This window comes from Pseudopipra pipra, chromosome 3 (assembly GCF_036250125.1).
Source record: "Pseudopipra pipra isolate bDixPip1 chromosome 3, bDixPip1.hap1, whole genome shotgun sequence".
NCBI classification, from domain to species: Eukaryota; Metazoa; Chordata; class Aves; order Passeriformes; family Pipridae; genus Pseudopipra; species Pseudopipra pipra.
The window spans coordinates 17,050,442-17,069,870 of NC_087551.1; the positions used below are offsets into that span (position 1 = coordinate 17,050,442).

The window sequence follows — 19,429 nt, forward strand, 5'->3', positions numbered from 1 at the left end:
TGAAAGGGAAAGCTTGAAGTATCTGGAAACATTTATGAAATGATAGATTAGATCTCTGAATTTAAGTTGCAGAAAAAAAGGAATGTCTGTTTCTTGCTATGAAAAAATTTGCCTGTAGTTACTCATTGGGCTTATTTTTTGGTAACATTTTTAAGGAGAAGGTGGAATTGTAGAAGGTTAAACAGTCTTTCAGTGGGTTCCAATTTATTACATGTTTATCCTGAATTTAAAAAAAAGTTTAAAATAATTGAAACATGTTATGTGTTTGGGGATTTAACTAGTTAAGGCATCTAAGTTTCTAATACTGGGTAAAGGTTTCAATTATTATTTGCTTCTGATAAATCTGAGCACAAAATGTTTGCTTTACTGCTAATTTTTGCCTCAATGCTTGAAACACATGATCTATGCGTAGTAAACAGGTGTATCCCAGTGTGAGAATTTCCCATTTTCATTTCAGAAATCCTTGCAGGCATGTTAATATGCCTAGATTGATTAAACTGATGAACATTCTCCACCTGATAATTTTTTTTGAAGGCAATGGTAAAACTAGAAGACACCAAACTTATAACTCAATGTTATTAAAAAAAGTAGAAAGAAATACCAGCAACTGCACCTGTTCGCTACCGTGATTGAGTTTCTGGAGAATAGGACTGTGTATGCATGTATTAGATTGGCTTGGCAATATATCTGACTCCCAAAAAGCGGTGCAGTTTGTGGAATTCCTAGTATTGTCATTGGCAAACAAGATCAAAAACACTGGAATGTTCAAATGCTTCCTGTAAACATTGCTGCATATTTTAGTTTGTCTGCAAGCTAGCCTGATCCTTGGCAATGGAGAGCTGATGATAGCTTTGCTGCAAAAAATCCAGGCATGCCACAGAGCCTTCTGGAGGCCTCCAGCTTTTAGCCTTATTATTAGTGGAGAAAAGCATTTTCACCTTTCTTTTTTTTTCTTTTATATATACTTTTACATAGAAAACTTTGTGAAGAGGTCTTGTTTTCAAGGGAGAATTGTGCCTTCTCTAGTTTTTTCAGTTGAACTAACAAAAGATGACTTGTTATCCAAGATACGTGTTTGTACCTATATGCTGCGTTGTTCAGTGTAGCTCTGTGTTGGGCTTAGTTTCATTGTATGTATCAAGGACTAAGAAAATATTCCCCTGAAGAAACTGTATTCCTGGTAAGGATGTTTTTGTAGTTCAAGTGGAGTACAAAACCCCCTCAGTTCTGTATAAACATAATTAACACTAGCCCCAGGAAATACATTGTTTGCTCTGTCTTTTCTCCTTGTTTTCTCCTGAATATGTTTACAGTAATTTATATGGTCTATATGGGAATTCATTTCTAACAAATCCCTACTACCAGTGGACAAAACTCAGTAGTGTTTAGAAAATATTCACCCTTTAAAAATGCTGAATTACAGGTCTCTTCGAGTGTTTGTCAGGCCTCTGACCTAGCAGCTCTTATGCATGTGCTCACCTCTCAGCAGAAGCCTTGGCGTGTTTGTATTCCACAATTTTCATTGCATTTTTGTGTTTTTAATTAGGAAATTGCTTAAAACTGAATTTTTATCCTCTCAGTTCTCTCTTAGGAATCTACTGCTCCCATATCTTTTTTTGGTAAGAGTTGAGAATTCTTTTTTAACGATGTCTTTGATTTATTTCTTTGGTTGTTGTTTTTTCTCTTGAAATGTTCTCCTAGATTGATTCAGTTGAGAATTTTACATTGTCTAATACTCCGTCACGAGATGAAGATAGCAAGTCTCACCTCCATTCAAGGTCAAGGTCTCCTTCTACAGCTAGTGAGATTGAGCCAATTGAGGTACTTCACTGTTGAAAAATCTTTGTCTTTTTTTTTAAGGAGTAACAATTTCACTTGTGCAAAAATTACTATTGCAAATCCTTTTGTTTAGGATGAAGCTCACTCTCCTACAGCAAGACTATTTAGGACCTTGTAATAGCCTTCTGCACTAGTGGTGAACTGTATTTTGAGGAATGTTGAATTCCCTTTCACATATGGTTAATTGAATAGGGATGGAAACTATATTGAATCAATTATAGTTATAATCTCTCTTCATAACATATCCCCAGTCAAATATCCTCAGAATATTTAAGAAATGTTGGCACAAAGATACTGTTATACTGTAGTTTGTAAAAGCAAACTTTGGAGTCCTGCTGAAGTCTTGTTATTAAGAAATATTAGCCAAACTCTGCAACAATAACAATCTGTCCCCTTTCCCTGTTAAAAAACTTAACTCTGTAGTTATTTTACATTAGAAAATATCCAATCAAATACTTAAGATAATACAAAGTTGTTTTTGACATTTAGGAGATCAATCTTGCATGTCGTTTTGCTGAGAAATGGGATTTGGTTTTCCAAATCCTTTCCTGTGTTAATCAGTTTGGTTTCATGGCTTGTGTGCTTGGGGATGGGGTGGGTGGGGCAATGTAGTCTTTTTCCTTTATTCAAGCTATCTTTGATAGTGTGCACTTGATGTCTTATTGATCCTTTGGGGACTGTTTTCAGGTTACAGATCATCCTCCCCGTTCAATGCACACACCGACCATGAGGACAACATATATTGGATCAGGACTCTCTGCACCAAAGGTATTCTGTCAAGCACTCACACTCTTTGTGTAGTAAGGGGGGAAATGTCACTCCTGGGCCACAGCTTCGTGAGAACTGTTTATCACACTAATCTGACCAGAACTGCCGACAAGGGTTGTTTATATGCAAGCTGGTTGCTTTCTAAAATTTAAAACCCCTCATTCTTACATGATGGATTGTGACAAGTTACACTAGGAATTCCACTATAGCAGTACACAGACATTTGATTATAGGAAAAATGGTAGTCTGGACATTAGAAAGAGATAAATGAGCCAGAAAATGAAGAAAGGAAAATAGGTATCCTAGGAAGAGAGTGTTTTCTGACAAACCTGCCTGTGTATGCTCTGCATACCATAAAACTGGTGTCACTGCAGGCCAGTCTCGGATTATCACATCTAATTAGATAATTAAATGCTTGTTTTTGAGAAAAGGCAAAAAGTAAGCCTAAGAATGAAACCATAGATTGGCATTTTTATGAGCATTGTGGAGTGAGCACTACAGCCAGCACTGCAGCACTGGGCTGGAAGAAGGGTTTCCAGTTTCTCTGGGTTTTTACTTGCATAAGTACTGATTTTACTTCAGTTGTTGAAGTCATGTTGCTGTTGGCCAAGTAAGCCAGTCAGTATATGCTAATTCCCAGTGAATTATGTATCCCAGTGGATTATGTATATTCAAGCAAATGTGGAGTAAGATGTAAGCTATGAAAGGAAAAATTTTCTCATTAAAGTTTTGGAAGTGGTTTGAGAATCTTCTGTGTATTTTAAAAAATGACAGTTTTTCTGCAACTAATCAGTGAAGTAAGTAAGCCTTTCTAATAGATCTCTTTCTCTACTTTGATAAATTGCAAAGTAGCAAAAGATTCATTTGTGTAAAGGAAAGCTAAGTAGTTTGAGCAGACAGTGTTCTGTTGGCAGTATATTAGTAGATCGATTAAAAAAAGTGCACTTGGAATCATGTGAAACAGATTTTACTCTACACATAATTTAATTTTTGCAAACATTTTGCTCAGTAAGTAATGATTTGCTTTACAACTTGTTATGTCCACTAAAGAACCTTTTTACTTTTTGATTGCGTAAGTTTTTAAAGCTAAGTATTGTTTCCCTGCAAGTTTCAGTACAAGACATCCATCTCTAGACAGAAAGCTTCCATTGTAACAGTAAAGCTCTCATTAAATGTGGATAAGTTTGAGCCCTTAGCTGTGATACCTTACACTGCGAAAAACAGGAAAGTGAGTAAAATTTTAACATACCTACTCATTAGTCTGCAAAATTGTCTTATTTCAGATCATGTATATTATCCAGGTTTTTTGGACAGTCTTTGCATTCACCCTGTGCTCTGTCCTTTCTCTACCAGTAGCTACTTCACCGGGATTTTATGTAGAAAGGCAAAGTAGCTTCCTGGATTTTATATAAGGCCTTTTATGAATCATACTGTCACATTACGTAGTCATTTAGCCTTTGTATAGTAGCATCAGCACGGCCATCCTTGTGGAGAGAGAGAGAATTAAACCACTTACTCTTGTAGTCTGTGTTCCCAAGGAATAACAGCAAGATAAGACCTTTCAAAATCAACTTCATCTATCAACTTCAGCCCTTGCTTTTAAATTGTGCGTTCTGAAATTGCCTCTACCAGACACCATAAAACTGAAATCTGTCATGCTTTCTGGCATAAAATATGGAATTTTTAAGAAGTTTGCTCTTTTTCTTTGAACTAAGGCAACACTCCTTACAGAGCACTAAATTTGCAGTTTAGAAAGTACTGTCGTGGGTTGACCTTGGCTGGCAGCCAGGTGCCCCCTGAGCACATACATACACACATCCAATTTCTAGAGTGTAGTGGAATCATTTTGGCAGCTTTCCTATCTGCAATGGAAGCAAACTCATGTTCTTAGGCAAGGTCCAGTTTCCACGGTTTTGGTTACAGAGGATGCTTTAAATTATCAACAACCAGCACTGATAAGGAATTTTTTCAGCCCAAGAGTTAGGAGCTCAGATCTCATTTCAGCAAACACAAACAAGCTGCCTTTTTAAATGAACCTATGCACTCTTATGTCTGTGAAAAAAATAACTGTTCTTCAAAGGTGTTACAGATGTTGACATCCTTGTCTGCTTGTTTCACAGCCTAAAGCCCACCAGTTTGTAGTGAAGTCGTTCAATACACCAACAAAATGCAATCAGTGCACATCTCTGATGGTTGGTTTAATACGACAGGGCTGCACTTGTGAAGGTAAGCACTTGTGAGAGCACAGTGTCAACTAAAGTTCTTACAGATGCAAATGACACGGTAAATGTTGTAGCATGGTCTCGAAGGAGCCTTCTGGTTATATTTTGAACAACAAAAGAGATTCTCACACTTCAATCTTTCAACAGTAGAAGCCAAACACTTCAGATATCTTGCCTAACAGATTACCTGGGGACACACTTATTCCAGTTGGTGGTAGAAGAGCTTAGTTCAGTTTACTTAAAATAGCAATAAGGGGCCACAGTCAGTGGTATTCCGACAGCAGCTTTTAGCTTTCTGTTGCAGGGCAAAATTTAAGACACCTATTCTGATTTATTCTAGAAGGAGGCAAATTGGTACTGAATGGCAGTTATTCTTCTGCATGTACACAGAATGACACTCATTATTTAGAGGATGTTCCATCATTTAGTTTACTAGTAGAGTTGGGCCTAGAGGAAATCACAGAGATTATCTTAGGCTCCTTCTTACCTGGATGAAACCAGACTGTGTATCCATAAACTATCTCCAACATGAGAAAAAAGATTTAGAGCAGATAAAAGCATGAACTGCTGTGTGCAGACTTCTATTTCTGTCTCACTGTAGCAAAGTTCAGTGAGACTATTCAGATGTTGGTCAAAAAAAGAGAAGGTTCCTGTGTAAGTGTCATCATCTTTATCATAACTTTTGCATCGCACAAGAAATAACTGTCAAATCTTTTTGTTTCTTTTCCTCCTCACAAGTATGTGGATTCTCTTGCCACGTGACCTGTGCAGACAAGGCTCCTGCGGTGTGTCCCATCCCTCCTGAACAGACTAAGGGACCTTTGGGAATAGATCCACAGAAAGGCATAGGAACAGCTTATGAAGGACATGTCCGAGTAAGTGTCAAGTAGCCTGCATTTGAGGCACTGAGGTTAAATTAATTGTTTTCCAGATCTGGAATTAATTGGTGCATTGTGGGAGATGGATTCAGTTATACTTTAAGGTAGTAGTTTGGAAACCAGATTTTCACAAAGAAATTGTTGGCATGTTCAGCAGTAATTCTCTCTCCATCTCTTTTGGTTATTGTGGTTTGAATTGCTCTTGAATAGTCTCATCTCTAGAGATCAGATCATATTGAAGGGCCTGTGAGTTTTTGAATCTTTTTGTTTCTTACTGTCTAGGGTATTGGTGTGGATACTTGTACATAAATATTAAAAGAATTACTTGTCACAGTTTTGACTATATTCCTGTTGACCAACTAGAGATGGGTTTCTTTCTCTCTGTTTGTTAATACAGCTCTGAATGACTTTGTGGAATAAGAAGAAGGAATCTGTGATACTACTGATTCTTTTAAATCGTGTGTTGGATGCTCTTACTGCTCCTGTGTTATTGCTTATGTTGCTTAATGCTATCACTGAATAAAAGCTTTTCAGCCCAGATGAGTGAATGGATTTTTGTGCTTTTTGGTTTTTTGATTGCATCCAGACCTACAGAAAATTGATCAGAATTTATTTTTCTAAAGGTACCAAAACCAGCTGGAGTAAAGAAAGGTTGGCAAAGAGCACTGGCAGTGATCTGTGATTTTAAACTCTTCCTATATGATGTAGCAGAAGGAAAAGCATCCCAGCCCAGCGTGATAGTGAGTCAGGTCATAGACATGAGGTAAGCTGAGTGGTGCTGAGGGGGAGCTTTTCAGAGGCACTGGGAGGTTTTGTTCTGCTTTTCCTTTTTGTGAATCAGTAAGCAAGCTCCAGAGCTTTTATGAAACCCTGTAATCCATGTTGAGAGCCTCTAATTTTCTGGGCTAAAAAAAAAAAAAAGCAGCTAGCTTATATTTGAAGTTAGCCTGAACTACACTTGTGTGTTCATTTGTGGATGCTTAAACTTACATTACTACATCATGTGCAAAGAGCATCTGTTCAACTGTGTAGAAGATCTGGAATGAAAAAAATAAGAAAAAATAACATTATTTTGGGGTTGAATAGAGTTTTGAAAGACAGATAAAACTTTGTCATAGGATAAAACTGTTACAATTTTTGGTTCAGAAGGGCTTATTAGTTTGTTCACGCTATCTTCAGTATTACTGAAATACTACCAACCTCGCTGAAGGCTGAGAGCATTTAACATAGCAACTAAGTAAAGCTCATCTCTGATCTAGGTTAGTTCATCCAGAAAGTCTCAGACTTCTAATGAGTTTGGATTTTTATGAAAGAGTTGGAAGAGATGTTCTTGGTCCCGCTTTTATTTTTTGAGTTCGACTTTTTCTTATTTAAGGGTTTTAATTTATACAAACGGAAACCACATACAGGATATCTAAATAGATTTATCTCCATCAGTATTTACCAGGAATTAATTATACAACACTGCATTTGAGTTTCATCTGCAGATGGAAAGGATAATTTTAAAAATTAGATCTCAGTGCTGACTTGTTATGTCCTTCACAAAACAAGGCTATTGGAAAAGTAAAAAGCAAACATACAGATTTTACTCTTTAACTCTTTTCCCATTATTTTTGTGGTCTCCATAAGGGATGAAGAATTCTCAGTGAGTTCTGTCTTGGCCTCGGATGTCATTCATGCAAATCGAAAAGATATCCCCTGTATCTTTAGGGTAAGTACTATGTCTTGATCTGGGTAACCCAGAGATACAGGGTTTGACAGGGTAATGGATGGTGTGCATTCACTGGCAGCTTGCTAGTATTTTATTTTCTTGGCAAGTTCTGACCATCTGGTATCCATGGCAGCAGCAATGCATAGGGATCTGTACATACATCATTTTTGTGGTAAAAGTAGCATTGGTTCTTTTAGACAACCTCTCATCTCCACTGTATGTGGGTTTTATTTTTCAGTTTTCACAATAAGATGTATTTTGTATTCTTCTGTTCATCATGACCCTCTACATTTTCATTTCCCAGAGTTGCCCTCTGCTTCTCAATTTAACTGGTTATGTTATTCCTGAAACCTTTATCTTAGCTATTTTTTTATATGTGCATTGGCTATCTGAAAACTCCCATTTATCAGATGGTCAGTATAGAAATGTAGTGTAAAATGCTCATCAAAATTTATGTCTAGTATCTGATATCAGGGGTTTTCCATCATTGGTTCTTTCTAATATTCTTATTTTTACTAGGTAGTCTATTGAAGCTTTGACCTCAGTGAAATCTCCTTGGTGTCTTGTTAATTCCCCTATCATTTCTTTTTTGTATCATTGTGTTTTACTCCTTGTTTTTCCAGTTTTCAGACTGTTCATCACTCTGTGTGCTTACAGGAGATAAACTTACAAAAGGGACTTTGACTTTTATCTATAATAGCTGTATCAAATACATGAAAAGGATCACAGATCATTTTTTCATAAGGACCATTCCTATTGTGTTGAATTATTAATGAAATCTTTTGCTCTTAAAAATACAGAATGCTCTGTAAGAAATGCTTTTTGTTGTAAAATTGCTGTGAGAAACAATTTACAACCTTATTTAGAGCAGACATTAGTGAATTATGGAATAAATACAAATGCATTTAGAATAAAGCCAACATTTTCTCTGTTCTTTAAGTTATTCACATCTACAGGTTTCTCTGCTGGGGGTTCTTAGAATAAGATAAGAGTGTTTTCTGTTAACTAAAGCTAAATTTTTGCTTTCTTAGTTCAAACAGCTAATTAAAAGGGCATTTACAGGCATCTGATAGCTTTGCAAAAATGGTCATGAGGAAATTTGTCACTTATGACTTAATATGTATCTTTTAATTTTTTACAGGTTACAGCCTCCCAGCTCTCTGCATCCAGTAACAAGTGTTCAATCCTGATCCTAGCAGACGGTGAGAATGAAAAAAGCAAGTGGGTAGGCGTGCTGAATGAATTGCATAGGATCTTGAAGAAGAACAAACTCAAAGACCGCTCAGTCTATGTTCCCAAAGAAGCTTATGACAGCACCTTGCCCCTCATCAAAACAACACAGTCAGCAGCAATCATAGGTATGAAATGAATAAGAGGAAAGCTCTAAGAAAAATGGTATGCTGAAAGCATACTTTTTTAGAAAGAAAATGTATTAGATGGTGTTATCTACTGGATAGAGAGTCATATGTAGTGGTTTTGTCCCATATGGAAATGTGTATGGGCTTAAGAGAGAAGTGCAATTTGCTACCCAGTACTTTTGTCAGATCTTTTAAGAGTATTCCCTCGATTCACTCGTATTCATAATTATGAATAATTTTGACTGAGAATTGGGTATTTCTCTCTGGTTATTCTGGTAACATAATTCCCTAACTGGGCAAAATTAACACTATAGAATAGATGCAAATCACTGACTTTACAAAATCTGCTGGTGGGACCAGACACAAAATGTAAGATCAGAGAGTGAATTTAGTCATTTTAAATGCTACTGCATTTAAATATGTTAAACTGCATAAAATATGTTAAACTCTGATTATTTAAATTATTTAAATATTATTGTTATTTCAAAGCTAGTGGTACACTTAAGTGGTCTGAATGGTTTGTTAAAAATTACGTTTCTCACTGTTACTTCTACAGGAGAAATGGGAAAAGATTTGTTTTTTTCAGAATTTGAAAAATTGGGAGGTTGCCGATGTTTTTTTGTTACATGAATGTATTTGGTTTGGCTTTATATACAGTTATTTCAAGATATTAAAAAAACTGTTAATGAGAATTATCACTATTGTTGAAGTAATTCCTCAAGTACTTCCAAGGAAAAATAACCTTTTTTTTTTTTTTTTCCTAATGTCATAGACCATGAAAGAATAGCTCTGGGGAATGAAGAAGGGTTATTTGTTGTGCATGTCACCAAAGACGGTAAGGGATTAGGAACTGGTAATAATTTCCCTAATACTAAATAATCAGAAAGTGGCTTTTTAACCTTTTTTCTTATTCAATATCCTCTGGTTTAATTTTTCTTCATTTACTACATTGTCAGCTGGACAGCTCCATGAGAGATCAGAAGGGGTTCTGTGTGCTTTCTGGTTTGGGTATCCTTTTCAATAACGATGATCCAGCATCTGGAATGCAGTCGAAGGTTTTTTCCCCAGTTCGAAGCAGGCTTAATACTGAATTCAGACCAGGTTGCTCAGGACTTTGGCCAGTCAGGTCTTGAAGATCCTCAAGAACAGTTACATGTTTCTTTGGGCTGCCTGTTGCAAATTATTCTCGTAGTGAAACATTTCCTTCATATATCCAGTAGGAACCTCCCTCATTTCAATTCGTGACTGTTGTATTCTCATCTCCTGCTGTGCACCTCAGTAAGAATTGTGGCTTAATCCTGTCTGTAACCCCCTCTTTGGTACTGGAAATGAAAATTTATGTTCAGTATTGTAAGAAGTAATAACAGATGCCCAAACTAATTCAGCAAACAGCATGTTTAATTGTTGCATGCTCAACAAGTATTCATGTGTCAGCTCTTTGAGGGTTTTCCTTTATTCAGTAGTTTTGTTGCTATAAACTGTTTTTGAAATGAGTACTGAAATAATATAGTGATTTTAGTGGCATCAGATCTGCTCCTCCTGCTTCTGGTGAGGAAAAGCCAAAGGTCTATCCAGAATTGCCACATCTGGTATTATTAAAATACAAGCTTTGATTCTGTACTTTTTAATATTGCAGGAAAGCAGTAAAGGGAATTTCTTGGGTTTCTTTGCAATTACATATGTTATAATCAATTCACACTTCAACCTTATTTACTTGGATTTGTGGTTTGGGGGGGGGTTTCTTCATTTTTTTCAGAGATTATCCGTGTTGGTGACAATAAGAAGGTTCATCAGATTGAGCTTATACCAAGTGAACAGCTCATTGCAGTAATCTCAGGACGGAACCGTCACGTGCGGCTTTTCCCTATGGCTGCCCTGGATGGAAGGGAGACTGAGTTTTATAAGCTGGCAGAGACAAAAGGCTGTCAGTCAATAGTTTCTGGACACGTGCGCCACGGAGCTCTTACCTGCCTGTGTGTAGCTATGAAAAGACAGGTCCTCTGTTATGAACTAAATCAGAGTAAGACGCGTCACAAAAAGATCAAGGAGATCCAAGTCCAGGGGAACGTCCAGTGGATGTCAATCTTCAGTGACCGCCTTTGTGTGGGCTACCAGTCAGGTTTCCTAAAATATCCCCTTCATGGAGAAGGCAGCCCATACAGTCTGCTCCATCCAGACGACCACACACTATCATTTATCTCACAGCAGCCAACTGATGCCATCTGTGCAGTCGAAATCTCAAATAAAGAATACCTGCTGTGTTTTAGCAGCGTCGGGGTTTACGTTGACTGCCAGGGCCGAAGATCGAGACAGCAAGAGTTGATGTGGCCTGCAACTCCATCTTCTTGCTGTAAGTTGCCACGTCTGTCAGTCTGTTTGCTGTTGTACATGGAAGTGTATTAATATCCACAGGAAGTGAAAGTCAAGGCTAATTACCTGACAGGGAAATGAATGCTCGCAGCTTCTGTCAGCATTTTTAGTCTAGTCAGAGGGTTTGATCCTGATCTCATTTATGCTGGTTTTGACAACTCTGTCACTGACCTATACTGCTGGAACACAAAGAGGAATCATGAGTCAGGATTTCTAACTCTGATGTCCAACTTCTAAACACATGTCCTGGTATCTAAAACAGCCAAAAGCTTCAGGTTCTACAAAGGCCAATGTATTCCTTACCACCAATGCTGGACTACTGTTACTTAGTCTTGAAATGTCACTGTACTTGGGCTCAACATTGTGGTTCCAACTTTGATGTTCAGAGTCATCAGGATCTGGTAGTTCGACTTGCTTTTCTTTCATAGTGTTTATTCCTACTTACTAGTTTGTTCTTTTCTTTCTTTATTCTTTCATTGTCTCTTTCTCAGCAGTTTTTGTCAACACTCATCTCCTCTCAGCTTGTTAAAAAAATTGCTTTTTAAGTTTCCTTCCTCTGTCTCTCTCTTCCTTCCCAAAATACAGTGCATAGCACACAGTGTAGAAAATACATTTCATAACCCTGAGGGAAAAATACTGTAATTTTTCAAGATTTCCATTTCTACCAACAACTGGAAAAGACTTATTGCACCTTTTTTTCAATTCTGAGGCTTTATCTTTGTGACAGTTTGAGGAAAAAAAACCAACCTACAATGTCTCTCTTCTTCTTTTTAACGTCTTTCTGAATGCAGATAAAGATTAGCCAAGTTTGCCCTCAGAGTGTCTGTGACTGAGCTCAGTCTTATGTTGATTTTCAGAATATAGTCTGTCTTCTTACCTCACTCTGGCAGCAGTCCAATCACACTGCAGAGGGGAGGAATGTTTCACCTTGTTTGAGTAAAAGCCCTTCTGAATGTGGAAGGAGCACCTTTTACGGGCTGTTTGTCACTTCTGGTTTTCAAGCAATTTTAGGCAATTGATTATTACAATGGGCTCAGAGAATGAATGAATCAGAATAGAAGATTTTGTGATAGATTGAAAAATGGATATCTTTCACAGGTAGTTATACTGGTCATTGATATTTGTGGTTTTTTGGATTGCCTTAAATGAAGTGACTTGATGTTATTCCAGTTCAGAATAGAGGTATATTTTATAGCAAAAGCTGTTACATTAGACACAAATTGAATGGTCTTGTTAGTCTTGGCAGACCATGTCAGTCTTTTTACTGACGTGGAAGTACTGAATTCTCCTTTAGAAGTGGTCCCAGGGGAATAAATTTCATCCTGGGAAAATGTGCCAGATAAGTAGCACAAGAATTCTCTTTGCAATCCAGAAAATAAGAAGAGAGAATTAAAGCTAGAAGGAAACATGATTTTTATGACTCTGTTGTAGTGCTTAGTTCCAATAGATGGTCGTTTAGTGCATAGTCCAAAGACTAAGAGCTGAGTTCATTCAAATGGCAGTTATTAAATAACAGTAATATATTTTCCTACCACATCATTTACAAAATATGAGCTCTTAAAAATAGGGCTTTTAGAGGAAAAAAAACTTTGAACCACATCAGTCTTTGGCAGAATAAACTGTAATCTCTTATAATTCAGAAAGTAGTTGGGTTTTCGGCAAAGTTAAAAGGAAAGTCACGGAGATTCCAAGTTTTTAGGTGGTGCTGGTTTGTCTTCAGAATAAATTTATTGGTCATATTTGAGTTAAAACACATTTTTCAAAGATTATTGTTGGATTGTGTAGTGTTGATTTTGGTTTTTCTAAATAAATACGGTTAAACCATAAGGAATTATGTATTTTGGGCTGTGTCTAAAAGCACATGACACTGTACCTACTCGTTCCCTCTCAGGTTACAATGCACCATACCTCTCTGTGTACAGTGAAAACGCAATCGACATCTTCGACGTGAACTCCATGGAGTGGATTCAAACTATTCCTCTCAAAAAGGTAACTTGCCAAGAGTCAACAGTGCTTTGCTGCAGTTGTACCCGGTTTTTAACCACATTAGAAGCCACCATTAAAACTGCTTGTGTGAACATAATTGACCTAAAAGAAGAGCTACTGCTTTTTTGTTTGAAATAGAAGATACGAAATGTGTTTGCATGTGGTTTCACTGTTTTAGATGCATGTTCAATCTGGAGCATATGACTGTGTTAGATTTAATGATATTATTGTAATTGTGAGAGCGGTTTCTTGGTATTAATTGCATATGGCTTCATTGGGACTGATTGCATCTATGTTACTGCCAGAAGATGGTGGATGTTAAAATGTTTAAACAGGCCTTCAAAAATCTATCTCCTGCTGCTTGAGAACATTGTAGACAGACAGGGTTAGAACATTTTGTTTCAACCAGTACAAATACTAAAACCGGGGTGATGTCAGGTTTGGATCTCTTATCAAAAGTTTCTGAAAACTGACACTTCTTTGGTATTTAGTAGGTGTTTGCTCAGCTGTATTTGGAGAGAAATAAGAAAAGTTTTTTTCCCATAGTTTAGACTAACTTCAGCTTCATGCTATTGTCAACATCATTCCTTTACTGGCATTCCAGTGACATAGAATTACAGGACATTGCCCCTGTGATCTTGTGTCAATCGTTCAGTCTCTCAGTATATCAATTTCCCACGTGTCAGAGGCAGACCAGGGTATTCTGGCAGTGCTATAAGAATAAATAATGCAAAAGATCAAGGTGCTCGACTATTATTCATCTTAAGGAGAGAAGAAAAATCTGAAACTTAGGGGAAATTTCTTTCTGATGTCCAAACTGAGTTATTAAGCAGTTGGATCATTTTTTCCTACACAGTAAGAATGCACTTTAGTACTTGGATTAATATTTGGCTCAAGACTTCTCATTTAATGGATAAAGCTACTTTCATCAAACAAGAATTGCTACATCCAGGAGACTCAAAAATCGCTATTTATTATGAAGAGCTGGTTTCTAACACAGTTTGCAGACTCAGAGTGTGGAATGCTTCTGTCATTTTTAAGTTGGAAATGACAAATACCAGTAGGTTTTAGCAGTCTGTATACACTCTTATCAAGTTGCAGAGCACAATTGTGACATAGTACTAAGAAAAAACAAAAGCCCAGCTTATTGCTTTGCACATCTGATAGAAAAACTTGAAATGATATATGAAGTAGACTTCTAACAGAACTATTTATTTAAATGCTGGGAGGAATGGTGTTAAGCCTGTGTCTTGAAGTGGAATTTTAGGTAACCTTCTCTGTACTCATTTTCCCAAAAGAAGTTTAAAATCTAAAATTGTTTTAACTCTTCTGTGTGGCTATAATGACTTGCAGTTGCTACTTTTGAGAGCTGCCCTGTGTTATTGGAGATAGGAGACTCTGTTTCCTGTTTGACTCTACAGCAGTGCTCCTTTTATAGCATTTATAATGCATTTTGGAGCTTTCAGAATAAGATGCAGTAGAGAAATGTGAGTTATTACTATTACAGAGACTGGTTTTCCTTGTTTCAGGTACGACCCTTGAATACAGAAGGATCCCTAAACCTTTTAGGCCTGGAGACAGTTAGATTAATATATTTCAAAAACAAAATGGCAGGTAAGTAAAGAGAAACCAATTTTCATCATGCAAATTTTTGTTTAGAGTGTTTTTCTGTACCTGGGACTGCTCACTGAAGAAAGTGATCTTTCAAACATATGTGTTCTTGTTAATTTTGGAAAAAGGCAAAGCTTCTAGATTCCACACTGATTTCAGTGATGCCTACTACTCTGAATTTTTTCTTCCTTTTGAATATTCAATTAAGACTTGAATGAAGACTGGAAGTAGAGAATAGAATGACTAGACGCTCCCTCCAAATGTGGGATCACCTGCCAGAATGCTGTCTAAAAATGCCTGCACAATTAAAGACTTTAGTAGTGATCTTGGCAGTACCAGATTAAAATTAATACTATACTTAACCTAAAAAAAAAAATTTCCCAAAGATTATAAGTAATGTAATATTATGTATTCGTAACTTATTACTAGGGCCACTATGGCTGCGTGCCACAGTTTTAGCTTCACTGGTCTATTTTTATTATAAGTCTTTTTGACTTTTTTTCTTTTTAGAGCCCATTTCATAAGTGTACTCCTGAGGAATTTCCTTAAACTTTTGTTTAACCTCTTAGATAGAGCGGGGACATGCTCTGTTTTAACCAAAAGCTATAAACTTTTGTTAACAACTTTCTGAAAATAGTGGAAATAAACACTCTAGAAACATTTACTGCTGTTGGCAGTGTTTCAGTGTTATTTAAATTGCTAGCAAATTAGTACAAAAGCAATAACAGTGGTAGAGAGGAGCAATATACTACAGCTGTGTATAAAGAATTTTCAAGTCTAATAAAGATTGAACATTAAAAGTAGAGCAGAAGAGAAGAAAAACTGTAGAGCATAGGATCGGAATTGAGGCTGATGGTTTTCTCCTGTATGTTACCTAAACAGTGTATCTCTTTAGAAGTCTGCAGGTTTTTTTCCTGAAAATACTTATCTAGTAGATCTCACCCTTCAGGAAATCTCCAGCTGATCTTAAGGAAAGAAGAGTTTTCAGTTCCATACAAAACCTGTTTTGGCAGTGAGCAGTAGGTGTTGGGTATGTTTAAGCTTACTAAGGGTAACTTTAGTCTCCATATATATATGTGTGTGTGTATATATATATATATATATGGACTGAAGTTCATGTATATATATATATATATATATATAATGCTATATATAGACTAAGGTATATAAAAGGCAGAGGAGTTGCAGCATTCATTCAAAGTAACAATCCTACTGTATGATTATCACTGCTGTACTTTTCATGTCTTTAATAAAGGTGCCTTGGCCAGATGTACACATGTGGAAAAAATCCTCCCTTTTCCCACAGTTGCACCAAGATACAGCACTGTTCAAACAATTCGAAAGGAGTAGTCTCTTTGGAGCAGGGAATGAATGAAAGAGAATCTTGCATTGAGTTTCCAGACGATTGGCAGAACAAGACTGTTTTAGTGATTTTTTTCAGTGAGAACTGCCAAGGAAAGTTTGAGACAGAGGACTGAGATCCTTTCCTGCCCACCTAAGTGTTTTGTTTGAAAGAATGAATCAGTGCTGTTGTGAGAACACAAGTGTGGCAGCTTGTGTGTGAAGAAGGGTTAAGTCTATTGCTACACAATAGAGTAGCAGATAGTGGCCAAGAAAACCCATAAACCAAAGAACATTTGTTTGGATTTGATGGGAAGTGAGTGGTGTTCAACACTTAGTGAGGGCAGAGGAAGAAAATGTCTTCGAATTCAAATTCCATGCATTGTCCCACCAGATCACCATATTTGTGTTGATTTCAGAGGGTGATGAACTCGTGGTCCCTGAAACATCAGATAACAGCCGGAAGCAAATGGTTCGAAACATCAACAACAAGCGCCGCTATTCCTTCAGAGTCCCAGAGGAGGAGAGGATGCAGCAGAGAAGGTCGGTATTCAACATGTACTTGTCTTCCGTATATGCCTGTAGGCGCTGAGGGACAGTGACTGGTGTCAGTGTAGTACTTCATGCATTGCTTTCTGGAATGCCCATTCAGATGTTTCTGTCTCTTCGCTGCCGTGTTAATCCTCAATGTTTAATTTGTGTTAATGCCAGTTTGGATATGGATATGCACTGGATGCACAAGTATTCATTAGTTCAGGTTAATTATGTGAAACAGCTGTGATTTGGAATGCATGTCTCCACATACTGTATATAGCTGCATAGCTGTGCACATACACTGTATATATAAAGATCTCTAATAAACACTTTGCAAAAGGAGATTGCATTGCTAATTATGCATATGGATTAATTACATTCAGACTCTGGTTCTGCTTTTCTTTCTGAAGGCTCTTCTACTCTCACCAGTACTCCAAGACATCTGCTTTTTTGATTTATAGATTTAACTACATAAACTCTCTATAAAGCTCACAAAACTCACCTCATCAGAGGACACAGGACTTCAGGATGTATTTCTAATAGGAGTGTTGAATAGCTTACGAATACTTTCCTAAATGGCAACAAAAATAGGTCTGCACTACTTGCAGTTTTCGCAGAGGATGTTACTGACCATTTAGTATCACTCACTAAAAATGACTTGCTACTGTGCTAAGCCACACTCCAAGAACTGAGTATTTCAGTTTTCTAATTTTCAACATCTTCCACCAGTGGGTGGCTCCCAGCTTGTCTTTCTTTTTAGCTCTAAGGAAGGTAACAGCAGTATGCAGTGGAGATAAAATTCTGTTTCTTGGCCTTGCCTTTCTGAGTTGATTGAAGTTTGGTCTCTTAAAGTTTTATTTATTCTGAGTTCTGAAATGCATCCTTGCCATTTTGAGGAGCTTTTAATTCTGACCACAGACTGAGAAAGGTACTGCAGTATTATTTTAATTCTATTTTCATATTTATAACTTCATTTTCATCTCCACTTTGTAACACATCACAAATGAGTTCTGCTTTTACTCATCTTACAGGGGTTTTTACAGCTCATAGTGGTTATATATTCTCTGAACGTTAGTAACTACTGGGCACGGGCTCTTAGCTGGCAAAAAGCATTGTTTTATTCTGGCTCCTTGCCCTCTCTTCAAGCTGGAAGCTTCTCCATGCCTGTGCTGATAGCAGGGGGTTATCACTGTTAACGTGGTTAAATAGAGCCATAAAATCATAGAATCGTTTAGGGTGGAAAAGACTCGTTAATTTCCATTTGAAAGAAGCTGATAGTCAAAGCTGTACATGTTTTATAAATGCCCATCCTTACCTAGAGCAAAATACCTGAGCACAGTGTTTTTTCTTCCAGGGAGATGCTACGTGATCCAGAAATGAGAAATAAGTTAATTTCTAACCCAACTAATTTTAACCACATAGCACATATGGGTCCAGGAGATGGTATACAGATTCTCAAAGACCTTCCAATGGTAAGTACAAAAGTACATGTGAGAGTGACTGACTGCAACAAAGGCTGCAAATAAGTGAGAGAAAAACAATTACAATTTTAATGTATATTTAAAGTGTTGATGTATTTCATATCAGGAACAGTGTAACTGTGGAAATGGAAATTTAACCAAGGAGGGTGACACTTCAGCATTGAGGGGGGAGAGGAGGAGGAGTCCCTAATGCCCCTGGGTTTTTCAGACAGATTGGCCTGACAGTGTTGATATTTTTTATGACTGATATGAAGGGGAAGAGTTAAAAGGATTTGGGGCTGTGTTCTTTGTGGCCATGGAAAGAGAAATTCCTTTCTTCATGAACTGTAGTTCAATTCCTTTTTTCTCTTCCAATCTTTAGTTCAAACTTAGTTTCTCTCTCTACAACCTGTTTTCCTGTAGCAGTTTAATAGTGTGTAGTGCCCAAATTTCTTTCCATGCCAAATATGCTATCTTCATGTTCTCTCCAGATTAAGTAGTCTCAGTGAAACAGAGAAAAAGAAAAAGAAAATATGTAATAGCACACACACATGTTCATTTCCATAAAACCTTACGTAGGAAACACTCACCTGGAGGTTAATGACATTTTTGTTGAGCTGAAGACCAATTAACATTTTGTTCATAAGAGAGTGTCATACTGCTTGCTTCAAGCTACCTTGAGCATCTTGTTTGTGTGTTCTGTGTTGTTCTCTAAACTCATCCACAGTGACACAGATGTGATTCAGAAGATGCTAATTAGCACTGTAAAAAAGATGAGGTGATATGATATCAAACAGATGATATGAGTACTGACTTAAGACATAGGCATTAGTACAGAACTGCTGTCCAAAACAGTCATCATTACTGCTTGGAGTTTGTGCAGAAAGCAGGGAGTAGGTGCTGAATTTGGGATATTCTGATGCTGAAAAGCCCAAAGGAAACAATTAAGACTGGAAAATACAGTGTGCCATGCAGTTACACCAGTTTAGAAGTTTAGGAGCATAATCTCTGGCCTTTGGATACTCATTGTACCTCACTTTTGCAGCAAATGGTACTTTTATATTACACTTGGCTGTAAAGTCAGCACACTGACTTACTTTCAGTCTTGAATTAGGCACACTGAGAAACCTCTCAATAACAAATATATTCAGTGTAATGAGCAAAAAACCAATATTGTATCTGTGTTTATAAATGAATAGATAATGAAGGAACTGCTTCTAGAAAACACATGGCAAATCTGAGGGAAGTTGGCAGGTAGTGTTTATCTCACCTGGATACAAGATTGCACATGTCTAATGTTAGACAAAGAATGGTAATTTGCTTCAGGGCAGAATGTAGATCAGAACCTTCC

The 19,429-nt window shown here is 37.1% G+C and overlaps 1 protein-coding gene across 14 annotated transcripts in view; it reads left to right on the plus strand.

The window, feature by feature from the left end:
- The window catches only part of CDC42BPA (CDC42 binding protein kinase alpha), a 187,720-nt gene that overhangs the window by 151,177 nt on the left and 17,114 nt on the right, over positions 1-19,429 (plus strand). For all 14 annotated transcript variants that reach the window (XM_064648041.1, XM_064648046.1, XM_064648042.1 and 11 more), the window contains 13 exons: positions 1,702-1,821; positions 2,527-2,607; positions 4,728-4,833; positions 5,568-5,704; positions 6,331-6,470; positions 7,337-7,418; positions 8,560-8,776; positions 9,549-9,611; positions 10,533-11,126; positions 13,038-13,135; positions 14,662-14,746; positions 16,504-16,627; positions 17,973-18,090. In XM_064648041.1, the coding sequence (XP_064504111.1) occupies positions 1,702-1,821; positions 2,527-2,607; positions 4,728-4,833; positions 5,568-5,704; positions 6,331-6,470; positions 7,337-7,418; positions 8,560-8,776; positions 9,549-9,611; positions 10,533-11,126; positions 13,038-13,135; positions 14,662-14,746; positions 16,504-16,627; positions 17,973-18,090 (1,965 nt within the window). The remainder of the gene's footprint in view (positions 1-1,701; positions 1,822-2,526; positions 2,608-4,727; positions 4,834-5,567; positions 5,705-6,330; positions 6,471-7,336; positions 7,419-8,559; positions 8,777-9,548; positions 9,612-10,532; positions 11,127-13,037; positions 13,136-14,661; positions 14,747-16,503; positions 16,628-17,972; positions 18,091-19,429) is intronic.